At 41.2% G+C, this 14,196-nt stretch overlaps 1 protein-coding gene across 1 annotated transcript in view; it reads left to right on the top strand.

The window, feature by feature from the left end:
* The first annotated feature begins 1,606 nt into the window (after positions 1 to 1,606).
* Positions 1,607 to 14,196, top strand: part of iqgap2 (IQ motif containing GTPase activating protein 2) — a 58,194-nt gene continuing 45,604 nt past the window's right edge. The window contains exons 1-2 of the mRNA XM_036143588.1: positions 1,607 to 1,935; positions 6,586 to 6,685. Coding sequence (XP_035999481.1) covers positions 1,890 to 1,935; positions 6,586 to 6,685 — 146 coding nt within the window. The 5' untranslated portion in view covers positions 1,607 to 1,889. The remainder of the gene's footprint in view (positions 1,936 to 6,585; positions 6,686 to 14,196) is intronic.

Below are 14,196 nucleotides of genomic sequence, written 5' to 3'. Positions count from 1 at the left end.
ATGCTGCCTTCAACAAATAAGACTTCCCCTATGATTTCCTTGTTCTAAAGTGCAATTGTTGGCCATGTTTTAATACTATTATTTTAGATTTAACATGTTTTTAGTCTTCGTTGTTTTAGGATTTGCTACTCTAGATTGCTTTAAACCTTGTTTATTCTAGAACTGTGGAGCACCTTGAGAAGTCGCAAGATTTTAAAGTGTGCTATACAAATAAAATGTCATATTGTTGTTATCTGCTCAGAAAGGACATTTTGTCTATGCTGTCTCTATGCATGGTGTGTCCAGGGTGGTGTGCAGCGTTAGTTTCCTGCCACACGCAGTGTTTTTGCACGAAGGCCGTAAAGTTCAGTTTTCAGCTCATCTGAGCAGAGAACCCTTTTTCATGCGCTTGCTGACATTGTCAGTGGCATTGAATGTGATTTCTACTTGTGAAGGCCCAGCTTCAACGAAACCTCAAATAAGTTACTTTCCTCTGTGTGTATTTCCTGTTACTGACCTCAAGGTTGTCTGACTATGTGAAACACAACCTCACAAGTCATAGACACAACATCAGCAGCTTGGAACATAAATAACTTTTTTTTCCTTTTTTTTTCTTTTTTTTTTTTTACAAATCCTTGTTCCAATTCTATTCCTGATTTTGCATTTGCAACACTGTATAATCAAATATTTGGAAAAAAAAGTTTTATGTTCTGGTTTCCCTTTTTATATTTTTAAGATATCTTTACTGAGAGCAAAGTGGAACCACAGTCAAATACCTTGTCTGTGTGAACAAAACTGTCGAGTAAAGCGTATTTTGATTCTTTTTTGCATTCCCAGAGTTTATTCATAAGTAACTGTAAAAGTAAAGAACCACATTTTTGTTCTTAAATTGTAATTTACACTTGGAGAACTGGAGAAAAAAAAATCTTAATTCCAGATTAGTTCAGTTGAGTGGTTTCAAGTGTACTTTTATTTTGTAGGGCTTAAAGTGCAACACATACAAAAAAAATACCTACATGTACAATGGTGAAGTGGGTATAAAAGTGTGTATTTGGAAAAAAAAGTTAAAGATGAATAATAACATAAAGAAAGAAAATCCTGAGCAACATTGTTCTAATTCAAGGTCATCAACCTTTCTAAAACTATAGGCTAGTTCATTGGTGTTGTGTCATACGAAGGGCTACCAGTGCTGAGTCAATGAGTCAAAGTTCAGCTTAACTTTATAAAGTTATAAATTTTTTCATGCTTTGTTTTATATATATATATATATATATATATATATATATATATATATATATATATATATATAGTAACCCTCGCGACCCCATGAGGGATAAAGCGAGTAAGAAAATGGATGGATGGATGGATGGATATAGTCATTTTTAAATCTATATAAATGCATGTGTGATTAAATAAGAAGAATAACAGGATAAAAATAAAGTTTTGGCGGTGGATTGTGTTGTTTTTAGAACAGGCTCGAGGGCTACTTGGTGCCCCGCGGGCCCCACGTTGGTGACCCCTGCTCTAATCCATGCATCGTTTGCTTCTGTTATCCCGCCTTTGGCCACAAGGTGGCGCTGACGTGCCTGAGCCAACGTTCACTGTCCCGTCAGTCATTTCAAGTCTCCGCGCAGCGGGGAACGGATAACACAACCAGGGGCACTTTGGTCAGAGCGCAGGCAAAAGTAGTGCAAACCATGGGGGCTTAACCACGGCAGGCGTTTCTTTTATTCATTTCTGATTTTTTTTTTGCTTTGTTTTCGGCGTGGTCTCCTCCACCCACCCACCCTCCGCACACCTCTTCACAGAGAGAGGCGCGGCTGTCCACGGGCTCCGGGCTGAAACGTCAGCTTCTCGGCTGAAGTTGTTTCCAGTTGAGACGAGTTCACGTGTGGAGGAAGCGAGGCAGGATGTATCATGAAGAAAGCGCGAAGTTGCACAGGCCGCGCTATGGAAGTAAGTGAAGACGTTTTCTGGCGACTTTTGGGCGTAAAAAATAAACAACTCGTTGACTAACCGGGAGCGGATAGATGCGGACTAATGTAGGAGGGGATGCCTGATGGGCAGCAGGTGGTTCACCTGATGACAGCGGGAAGATCACCGGGATGCTTTCACAGCATTCCGCTCTCATATGTTTCTTTATTGTTATGACTTTTTTTGTATTTAAAGGAAAACCTGTGAGGGAAACTTCAAATTTAACACAGGCGATGAAGATGAATAAGTATTTCTAATCTTGACTTCCCACATGGTGTCCCTGAATGCACCACGATGATAATTTTTTTATTTTTTTTACCTTTTGTATTTACCAGTAGCCAGTTTTCCAGCATTACCGCACATGAGGCTTTTTCTCAGAGGTTAACCATTAACTTTACATTCCTGCTGCTCCGTGGAAGTCTGCAGCTTACTGATAAGATTTTGTTTAAAGCAACAAAGTACAGCTTGCTAACACTGATCAATGGCCATCAATACTGTGTTTTTTTTTTTTTTTTGAGTCCCTGACTGGAATCTTTGGCACAAAGTTAGTTTGTTGCATTCATTTTATTTGAATTAAGAAAAACAGCTCAAAGTCGACCCTGTCATGTGCTTAAACTTTACAGCATCACGGTGGGACAAGTCATCTGCAGGCAGTGGTTGTCATTAAATGTCATACTAACTAACTAACTGTCCAGGTCCTTTCAGCATCCACATCTACTCCAACAAGAAGAGGGGAAAAAATATATATATATAAAAAAAAAACAGATCAAAGAGGGGAAACCTCTGCAGCTAAACACATTTGTGATAATGACACCATCTCAGGGTGATCCGGTGACACACAAAAGCAACAAACCCATCCTGGTGGTTAAATATAAAGCTGTGTTGCAGGCGGGCTCTTTCAGGAAGTGTGTGTGACTGAGTCAGTAATGGCTGCTGTCTCAGTGATGAGCGTTTGTGCCTCCCTGTCATCCGCACAGCTGGGCTGGCTCGCACAGGCAAATAATATGCCGATTTCCGCGTAAGACCTTTCTGCCAAACGGCAGTGGCGTCAGCCCTGCACATGCGTGGCTTTTTGCCTAATTTCCCAACACGTGAGGGTTGTGTGTCAAGCTTCTGCCGAGACTTGGCAAATGAGGGTCTCTGCAGGGGTGAGGGGGGGGGGCTGCCAGAAGAGTACAGAGTGAACCTGCAGAGGTTTAGAAGATTCAGGCCGGACTCAAAAGCCGTTTGGTTTCCTTTTGTCGACCGTGAGCATGCTTTGACTGCCACATCATGGTTAAAGAGGAAACAAACACATGACAGAATAACATGCAAAGCGGGGGAGTAACGTGCATCCTCCACCCAACTCTGCTGAGGCAAAGCGAGGGCCGCTGCCAATATTTGAAAATCAAGGCAACCGCGGGCTTAGATTCCTCACTGCTTCCGTTTATTATGGACCCTTTTTAACCTACAGTGCCTTTTACAAAAAGTATTCCTTCCCTTTTGAACATTTTCACATTTTATCATTCATGTGACAGCCCAATGTAAAGCAGTGCATAATTGTGGAACTGGAAGTAATAGGATGTATGTTTTTCAATCATGTTTATAAATTACAAACGTGTGGCATGCATTATATTTGTATTCAGGCCGTCAGAGTCAATACTCTGTAGGACCTTTCTCTGCAAGTAGCAGCTTTGGACATATAGAGACCAGCTTAAACTACAATAGGTCAAGCTTGTTCAGACTGGGGTTTGAGCAGCATGTTTCTAGTTTTTTGTTTTAGAAATCTCATCTGACTATAGGTGTGGGCTTTGATTGGGTCGTTCTGGCACTAAAAACAAAATGCTTCGATCCAGACCCAGCTAGGGGTCAGTAATGTTTTATATTTCGGATATCTTTGCCCTTCCCCCTTCTGAATATTACTTTTCTAAAACATACAGTACTTGATGTTTGGAAAAGATAGTTTATCAAGTTTTAGAAGTCTATATACAGTATATGTTGGAATACAGTTACAGCACAAGCGCTTGTGAGCAGTTTCATATGAACAGGAGGATTGATTGACAATAAAGTGCATAAATTTCTGCCTTGTAGGGTTGTCATGAAAATAAAATTTCTATCTCAAAACAGATCCTTAGAAAAATACTCATTTCCATATTCAGTCCCTTTCTAGACTTCTTCAAGGGTACTAGGTTCTTTGTGGTTAAGAGCGCGAAAATATATGAATTACAATATGACAATATTTGAACTTCCTTAATTAGGGTTAATTAACACCATTAAGTAGGGAACAAATCAGCCCTCGTTGGGAAATATTTATATTTGGGGGTCACTCACTTCCCTGTTTGGCAAAATAATAGACAATATAACACTTAGCATAAGTGTTAATTATTCTTAGTGTGTACCTGTGATTCTTTTATTATGATTGCTTATCTTTAGTGGGGCACAGTGTGCTTCCATTTTCCTGTCAATTTCCTGTTGATGGAAATAAATGTTGCTACTGGGTGACAAATAAAGGATCATTCTATCTGTACTAAAATAAATTGTTTCCAAACAAACACAGATCTGATCCATACAATAATATATTTACCACGCAAATGTATTCAGCAGCAGTCCTGCGCAATTTCTCTTTGTGGTAATTTTGCATAATATTTTCTTTTAAATCAACGACAGCAGCAGGTTAGAGAGCAACAGGTTCCTAATTTTTCTTCTCTAATTGTCACCTTTAGTCTTGCTCCACCATAACATGTGTTATTATCTCCACAGCTAAGCAGAATAATGGACAGCAGCGCACTGGTTTGTTTAGTTGCTTCTCTATTTATTACTGACTGACCTGTCAGCTGATTAACATTTCCTGCAGGAAATTGTACAGAAGTAGAACGAACCCTTGAAGGATTGGATTGCTGCGTTATCTGGAGCTTTGGACCTGGGAAACACAACTTGATGGGGGAGCTCAGACCGACAGGACTCAATCACTGGACTTTCCGTGTCCGTGAAGCTAACATTTGAGCAGCTAGCGTTAGCTTATGTTGTCCAGGACGTTTACTACTGCACTGCTGCAGATACAGGAGCTTTACTGACCTATTTATGCTGCTATCAAACAATGAAGAAGTGTTAGCTTGTAGCGTTAGCATAACTAGCTAGTGCTAGCCTTTAGTTTTTTTTCCTGTCCCTCTGCCTCATACGGCAAAGTACCTTAGAACAATGCTTTTGCATTGGTCTTGTCCATTTAAAGAAGGTGACACATGTTTTTTTTCTTGATGTTCTCACCCTGTTAGAGTTTAAATCCTTCAGCAGCAGTCAAACAAGTCAAACAATTTTAAAAAAAATTGAATTAGTCAGTTTGTATTGATTCTGACGTAAATGAGTATATTTTAGTAATTTTATTTTGCATGTATTGATTATGTTAAAGTCGAGATCATTTTGACAACCCTGCTGTTTTTTTAAGGAGATCCTACACTCAGATTTCAAATCTTTGACAGCTTTTTAATAGCTTTTATTTCAGGTATGCCTCACCTTTGGCTCCATCTTTCTTTCCATCAGCTCTGACTTACTTCTTTGTACCTACTCAGGAGAAGCATCTACCCTGCATGGTGTTGCCAGCATTAATCACCTTGAGAGAGGTGTGTTCAGGGTCAAGTGCAGTGTTAGTTTTCAGCCATATATATCAAAAAGTTTGATTTTGGTCCTGCTGGAGTGCTTTTCCAACAGTTGTCCTATCAGCTCATTATTCACCCTGAGCTGTGGCTCTATGCAGCTCCTCCAGAGCCGAGCAATGTGCTCCTCAACAGGCCCGTCCCTTCAGGTGAACAACCTTGTCTTGGTAGATTTTTGGTTTGGATTCTGATAAAATGCATTGCAGATTGTGGTTGTAACCTGACACGATACAGGAACATTTAAGGAGCATGACTGCTTTTTGCTAAGGCATTAGGGTGAAATTGGCTGCCCTCTAAAGGAGCCTAAAACTGGGTTTTACACCAGACTTCCTGCTTCCTACTCTCAGCTCCTAGATCTGAGGTTGTGCGCGCGCTCGAGCAGAAGTAAAAGGATTTAATTGGATTATAGCTGAGGTAAGGTGCGTCTAGGGGGAGGAGGGGATCTTGTTAAGCTGCAGGTATCAGTCAACCCCCAGCAGAAGTCACTCGTCACCCTGGCTCCCCGCTGAGGCCATCATAACTATTTGTCACAGTTTTTACATTACAGCACACCATCTACCATCATCTAAGGCAAACCCACTTTTATAGAGTTTGAATAATCTGGTTGCTTGCATGTATTCTCCTATGGGCACTGTAGAAGGAAAAACTGGAGCATCAATCCTGACTGAAGCTGTCAACACTACAGGATGTTTTGATACCGTCACCATAGATGTTTTAAGCTGTGGCCGCTTGTTTTACAATAAAATGCTGCTGAAAGCTCAATTAATTTTTCTAAACACTATAAACATTAAAATTGTATCAAATTCAAATACCTCAAACGTGTAAGGGTTTTCAGAGTATCGTTGGAAATGAAACACATTTAGAATTTATGATGTTCTCATACACTGAATATAAAACAGATGTGGCTGACCTTGTTTCTCCTGTTTAAACTTATTACAGCTCACCAAATGTAATTAAAGGACAAATAATATGCCAGTAATTAGAGTCTGCTTGCTTTTTCCAGCCATTGAGGATGATGAGAGGCTTTCGGCAGAGGAGATGGATGAGAGGAGGCGGCAGAACATCGCCTACGAGTACCTGTGTCACCTAGAGGAGGCCAAACGGTATGATATGAGGGCAGCAACGGGGGTAAAGCGGCATTCAGCCAGTCTATCAAGCTTTATATGTACAGCATTTTTTCTACAACACCACAATGAAAATGCTTTACAGGGAAAAAAACAAAAAACAAGACAGCCTTGTCTGAGAACGAGCCAGCGGGCCTACAAGCCTGACTCAGCTAATTCTGTCAGGAGGAATGGGCCAAAATTAAAGCAAACTATTGAGAGAAGGTTGAAGAAGGATGCCAAAACATTTCACCCAATTTGTACAGATTAAATGGAAGTCCTAGAAAAAGATCTGGAAATGACAGAATCTGAAGGAAATCATAATTTTCTAAAATGTTCTCTCATTGTTCTTACCTGACTCCGCCAGATAGATTTGCTCCGCATATCCATCTGGAAACCTTCCGTTGAAGTAATTTTGGGAAGGGGCGGAAATACTGGTTAGCTGATTGGCCTATGTTGGTGATAGACGGGCCAAATAAACCAATCAGATTCGTCGTCGCTCTGTTACGAGCGACGACGAAAACACAACCACAAGCCAAGCTACTCTTGCTGCTGCAGGTAAAGGCTCGTTAGCTCAGCAAAGAAATACTCTGTAATTCCGATAAAACTTGCTCGATAGCCGCGCTAACTCTAGTTTCGTCAGCTGAAGCCGCCATGTTCTTTAGATTGAACTGTCGCTCCTCGTTGCGTCACACCTCAACCCGCCTCAAAGCCAACGCTGATTGGACGTTTGTTTGGTGAACGGCTCCAAATTTTCTTTAACGGAGAGTAGCCAGACTGATCTACGAGTGAAACCTTGAAAGCTCGCGAGATCAGGATGGTCTCACGAGGCTATCATTGTTCTGGCACTTAGAAAATTAAAATGATTTCCGACCTAGAACAGAAGAAGTTTAGTCTGACTTGATGTCAGACAGGGAGAAAAAGGCGGTGATTTGATGCCATCTATGTCAATCTGCGGTTTCAACTGTACGTCCATCCAAGATGCAGAGCTGCACAGGAGAGCATTAGTGAAGTCAGTGAGGTGTGGACCTAATGGATAAAGTGTTCCTCTAACTCCAGATTTTTATGAGGTGTTTCTAATGTATTATAAAGACTGCTTGATTCTTGTGGGTCTTTCTGGGACGTCTGAACCAGACTCAAACAAAACCACTTCCTGTCTTGTATACAAAAAGCATCCTACTGCACAGGAAGGAACAGGAAGTGTGCTTGTGCCTCTTCTGCCACCCTGATATGACACTCCCATTTAGACAGATTTCTTTTGCTCCCTCAGATTTATGGCATCTTTCTGCTGCCTAGTGGTGACTTGCCTACTAACCTCATGTTTCTACTTTCTCTTTACCTTTGCTCAAAGACAGCCGGACTCGCATTGCCAGTCTGAGCGGACTATTATCTGCTTATGTCACAGGATAGGAAGGGTTTACAAGGGCTGAACCGAGCAGTTTCAGACTTCCATCATAGATTATGACACTTTTTATAGTTTACTGGGTGAGCTGTAACAGGGCTGCTCAAAAAGGGAAGGCTGTACCTGTGTGGAAACACCAAGGCTGACCTAAAAGTGACCACATTATGTCACGTTCACTTTCTGGCTTCTTGCCTCTAATATTCATTGCTGTAAATTGTAGAGCGGAACCTGTACTCTGTGAAATGTGCCAAGTTAAACTGGGATTAAAACAGCCCAGTAATGAAGCTCTGTGCCACAGGGAGCCGGGGATTAGGCTCTGGACCCACAATTCAGAGGCCTGTGCTGTAAAATAAGGTTTATGGTTGGCACAGGAATTTTGTCATAGTAGCTTCTGCTGAACAATCAAATTGCTGAGGGGATTTTGCTGCTCGGTTTCTGTTCTATTGTTACAAGTAGGGGAGGTGAAATGTTTTTTTTTCTTCTTGAAGTTAAGAGACGAAAAGATAAAGAGCCCCCAACAATAAGCTTAGGGTGTTGTCCAAATCTTTTACTGTGGTGTCATCCGCTAGATCAGTGGTGCCTGTAGTCATTCCTCAAGCCTCTGTCCTGCATGTTTTAGGTGTTTTACTGATTAAGCACACTTGAACCAAATGAACGGGTATTTAGCAGGCTCTTGCACACAATTATAGGTTTCTGAGCAGCTAGTTTACCCATCTTGAAATAACAATGTAGCAGTGGCACCAGACACGAAGTCTGCTCCAATCTTCCTGGGACATATCAGACATTTGTACAATTTACACCATAGATTGTTTGCTGCTTTGAGATCCAATTACGTTTTTTTATTTTATTTTTATTTTTATGTACCATATTTTTCAGACCATAAGGTGCACCGGATTATCAAGCGCACCGTGAATTAACATGTTTTTGTGCGTCTTTGTCCACATATAAAGTGCACCGGATTATAAGGCTCACTAAATATTCTTCCCACGTGTGTAATATCACTCCGCCCCTTCATGTACACAGCTCTCTCCTGAAAGGGAAAGCTCTCCGTCTCTGTCAGGAGGACAGAGTAGTCCGACCACACTGTACTGTTTCTAACATAAGGCCAAAATAAACGTAACTTTTATATTTAATTAACTTACTAGGTTTATTGTTGCTAGCGCTACTCCGGGTGCGGGCTGCCTGAAGGTTCCCACATACTCGGGCGTACTGTGCGCATACTGTGAGCTTGATGTACTCTGTGCTGACTCTCCTTGACATTTTTACCCTTCATAGTCGAGCGTACTGTTGCCTACACAGACCTCTGTGGAGTGAACTACGTCCGAGACAACATAAGTTAATGGTAGCTGTAGATCAGTCATAAACGGAGGAAATGACAGTGAGGTAAAGTGCTCATTGTGTCCTCCAGCAGTCTAAGCCTAAGCTTTATCAAAAAGGAAAGTTTTAATCCTAGTCTTAAAAGTAGACAGGGTGTCTGTGTGACGGACTTAAACTGGGAGTTGGTTCCACAGGAGAGGAGCCTGATAGCTAAAGGATCTGCCTCCCATTCTACTTTTAGAGATTTTAGGAACCACCAGCAGACCTACAGTCTGAAAGTGAAGTGCTCTGTTAGGAACATACGGGGTAATCAGATGTAGGCTATGATGAAAGCTTGATTGGTGGAGCCAATGAAGAGAGAATAAAATGCACTGATCCGAAATTTGTGTACACTGACCTGTCAAAACCAACTTTAACTGATTTTACTGTTAAGTGTTCAGAATATGTGTTTCTATGCTTCCTGCCGTGAGCAGTTGCTGTAATACATCTAACATTGCTTATTGTTTTTTCTCTAGCAAGTGACTATATTTTGCAGCTAGCAAATCCAGGATGCAGCAACAGTAAACTAAACTAAGTCAAAGCTGCCTGGGCATTTTGGTGGCAAAACTGTTGCATGGCAAAAGTTTGAAACATATTCTCTGAAGTTTTTATGCTTGAGGGATTTGCTGAACTAACTGGGCAGGCTTTACCTTTTGGACGGCCTAAATCTTTGTCAAAGCTTACCAATTTCATCTTGGCCCGCTACTTCAAAGGTCATTGATGTAGCCAACATTAAAGGGCCTTGTGCAAACAGCAACACCCGGTTAACTCCAGAGGAAGGGAACACGGCTGATGCCAGGATTTTATCTGCAACTCATACTCCGAGAGTCAGACTAAGGTCACTCATGCGTCACACAATGTGTATCTACACCATGAAAATACCTTTGAAAAAGTCAGCAGATGGGTATTTGAGAATTTCACACAAATCCGTATATTTATTCAGCTTTGAACTTCAAGAGATTTCACATTTTTCCCAACCCTAAATTGATAAAAGGGACATAATTGGCCTCATGTTAAAGATTAGTAACTTTCTTTGTATTTAATTGTGATTGGGTGGTTCTTTCACAGCATTGGAGCCACCAGGAAATGGCAAAAAACGCTGTAGAGCAGATTTACTGGGTCTAGAGTTGGAGCAAGGACGGATGAGTTTAGAAATCCAATTGAGTTTTAACTAATGGGAAGTTTTTCTTGTAAACTAAATCATGTTAAAGGAAACTGACTGGGTTACCTCACCCCTCGCTTTTATGGTTATTAATAACTATCTTTACATATGCAGGAAAATGGGATGTGATTTCATATTCCACCATTCCCTCACTATATTTTGCAAATATTTAAAATGGTCGTAACCTACAGGAAATGACCTCACCAAGATTAACGGAGAGGGGGGGGCGTCTTCATTTGAAAACAGTCCGGACCGGCGTAGAGGTGCAGCGCTGTCGGCTGCTGGTGCTCGCCGGTGGCAGATTACACATAAAGGTGGACATTAAGTTTGTTCAGATCTTTAAACGTTGGATAATGACTTTTATTGTTTCACATTTACCTTCAGTGAAAGTTGTCTGTTTAGAGACACTCCCTCCCAGAGACCACTTACGCTCTGTCATACGAAGACGTTTCTAAAAGGAGACTTTGGACCCTCTCTGGAGAGTAAACAAGTGATGATTTCCATTTGTGGCACGTTTTGTTGGCTGTGAACCTTTTATGGTTTAGTTATATGCAGATCAACCTTAAAGACATGCCCACTTTATAGCTCACTGAGTATTTCTTGTGATCCTCACATGTCTGCATTGTGGTCTGGTGTCAGGGGATATTGCAAAAGTACTGCAGAGGAAAAAAAACTTGATGGAAAGTCATGGTTTAATCTGGATCAGATCTTCTGATGGGTTCGATTGAACTTTTCCGTTCAGATGGTTAGTCTTGGCTCTGTGTGATCTCAGCGCAGAACCGGCCCCCTTTAACTCAAGGTTGAAGCTGCAGCTTGTTATATTCTGGCTTCCTGTTTTTATCCCGCTGATTTTATTCTGGAAGTTCTGGCAGGAAGTGGTGATCCATAATTTCAACACTCGGACTCTTCTCAGGATGTTGGATGGCTCCACTCTATTCTTGATATGCCAAGTGGACCTCTGTTTAAAAAAAACAAAAACAACAAGTCACACCTCTGTTTACTGGACCCAGTAGGTGCTGGGAACTTTGTTCAGACTTGGATCACGTGGGAAAGGAAATACTTTTATACCAAAGTTAATTCGTTTAATGCTGCGGCCTGTGAGATGTATCTGAAAGGCGGATAACACCGCAATTTCATATTGTCACTTGATACAAGATCCTCTGATGGCTCACCCCGAGGCGAACGTAAACTCATGACCAGCATGACGACGCTACATGACGCAAGCTTCCTGAGCCCAGAAACACTGCCGCTCAAAGCAACACAGGCCCATTTACTAATAAGGTGTTAACACTGGAAATACCTGCACTCTCCACAAATCTGGGCTTGGTTCTCCACTTCAGGCTGCAGGTTAGACAATGACAGGAAGGGGTCGTTTTTTTTTGGGGGAGGGGGGTTACCGTAAACACAACAACAAGCCTGTCCTGCTTCAGGAGACAAGTCCTCCTTTGTTCTAAGTACAGGAAGTCAAGTTTCACTGGAAAACTATTTAACCCATGCAGCATGCTCCTTGGCTCTATTGTCACGTTCTAATCAGCGTTTTTTTTCTTTTCTTTTTTTTATTACAATCATCAGCATTTTAAATTAAAATCGTCTCCTGTAAGAACATACTACATGTTTGAGTTGGCCGCTGCCCCCTCGACCTTTCATGCTTTTACAGATTCTTTCCTACTTCTTTGTATGAAAGGAGTCTTGATTAAAGGGATTTTGTACCTTAATCCCTTGTTAATGTATAGAACTTGCTTTGACACCCATTCATTTAAAGTGATTTTTGATAATCTCATAATTCAAAGTAAAGGACATTAGGTCATGTGACTCCAGTAAACATCTACCAGCAGCAGGCTCCTCCTTGGAGTTTTTTTTTTCTGGTGATCAGGGGGTCATTCGCCATGAAATGGCTCGCGGCAGTGAGGATCAGGATCCATGGAGATCGCACACAATAAGAAAACTTCATAAACTGGCATGCAATTCAAATAAATGTTGCATTTTATCATTTTTATGACTTTTTTTTTAATGCTTCATAAGTCATGAAAATACCGAATAAAAGAGAAAGTGATGACGACATTCACACAAGTTGCAAATTTTCTGTTTGTATCTGTGTAGATATCGGTACACGCAGAACTGCCACCCGTTTGCTCCAGTGTTGTGTAGACATTGGACAATATCTGATATTTATTTATAGTGCCTTTCAAAACGGTTCTTATCCCCTTCAGATTTTTAACATTGCAATCACAAATTTCAATGCGTTTCATTGGCGTTCATTCACTACAGCAGGGCTGCCCAAGTCCAGTCCACGAGAGCTAACATCCTTCTCCAACTCGTCAGACTCAGTGGCTTGTTATCGGGCCTCTGCAGAGCTAAATGACGCGCTGGCCGGGGATTCGGCCATTTGACTCAGGTATGCTGGAGCTGGGATGCATCCAGGCGTTGCAGGATAGTAGCTCTCGAGAACCGCACCTGGGCACCCCTGCTTCACAGCGTCACAAGTTAAGGCAAAGTAAATAGTTTCTGACAGAGCTCAGAGACTTGTTAAAGCAGTGGTCCCCAACCCAGTTCCTCACGGCCCCTCGTGGCGCACGACTGATAAATCGATGGGTTGTTGACATTCTTTTGCAGGCTTTGAGGGTATTCTGATGCATTTATCTAAAACCGTACTGTAATGTGGTGTTGACTGTTAAAAATGATGGTAAGAAAAGGTCCATCTAGTCTGACTGGACCTGGCTAAAACATTTCTCTCTCTAGATGCGCAGACCTGACAGAGACACACACCCAGATAGACGTGCAGCTCTTATAGCAAAATAAGGCGATCGGCAAAGTGTTCACTGAAATGGGCTAAACAGAAACGGGTTACACTTTATTTGAAGGGGTGTACATAAGACTGACATTACACTGTCATAAACATGACATAACACCTGTTATGAACATAAATGATGCTTTATGAATGTTTATGACTGTTGTCATTAATTGTCATTCGGTAATTTATGACACTATTAAAGAAAAGTTGACATTGTTTAAAATGTCTTTGTTATGACAACTTGACATTAACAGAGACGAGGTTAAGTTTAGGGTTTGATTTGGGATTAGGTTAAATTAGGGCTTGTCATATCAAAAACATTTTAAACAATGTCAACTTTGCTTTAATAGTGTCATAATTTACCGAATGACAATTAATGACAACAGTCCTAAACATTCATAAAGAGTCATTTATGTTCATAACAGGTGTTGTGTCATGTTCAGTGTAATGTCAGTCTTATGTACACCCCTTCAAATAAAGTGTTACCCAGAAATGCATGGCTCCCTTTTCAGGGTTTTATCAGAAGAACTTGTGAAAATCACAAATCCGTTAAATTCCACTTCAAAGTAACTGCACTCTGCTGTGGTGGTCTGTTTGTTTAACATCCCAATAAAATGCATTGATGTTTGTGGCTTTAACGTCACACGAGGTTGAACGACCCCAAAAGGATTAGCTCTGCTCTGGAGCCTATATTCATAAAACTGTGTGTGAGGATTTAAATGGGAGCAAGGACTTTGAATTCTTCAAACACTTTTCCTTTTCCTTACTCTAGGAGTCTAAAAAATCCAAGGTAATCGCTG

The sequence above is a fragment of the Fundulus heteroclitus genome, chromosome 12 (assembly GCF_011125445.2).
Source record: "Fundulus heteroclitus isolate FHET01 chromosome 12, MU-UCD_Fhet_4.1, whole genome shotgun sequence".
NCBI lineage: Eukaryota > Metazoa > Chordata > Actinopteri > Cyprinodontiformes > Fundulidae > Fundulus > Fundulus heteroclitus.
This window is presented reverse-complemented; position numbering and strand designations above follow the sequence as displayed.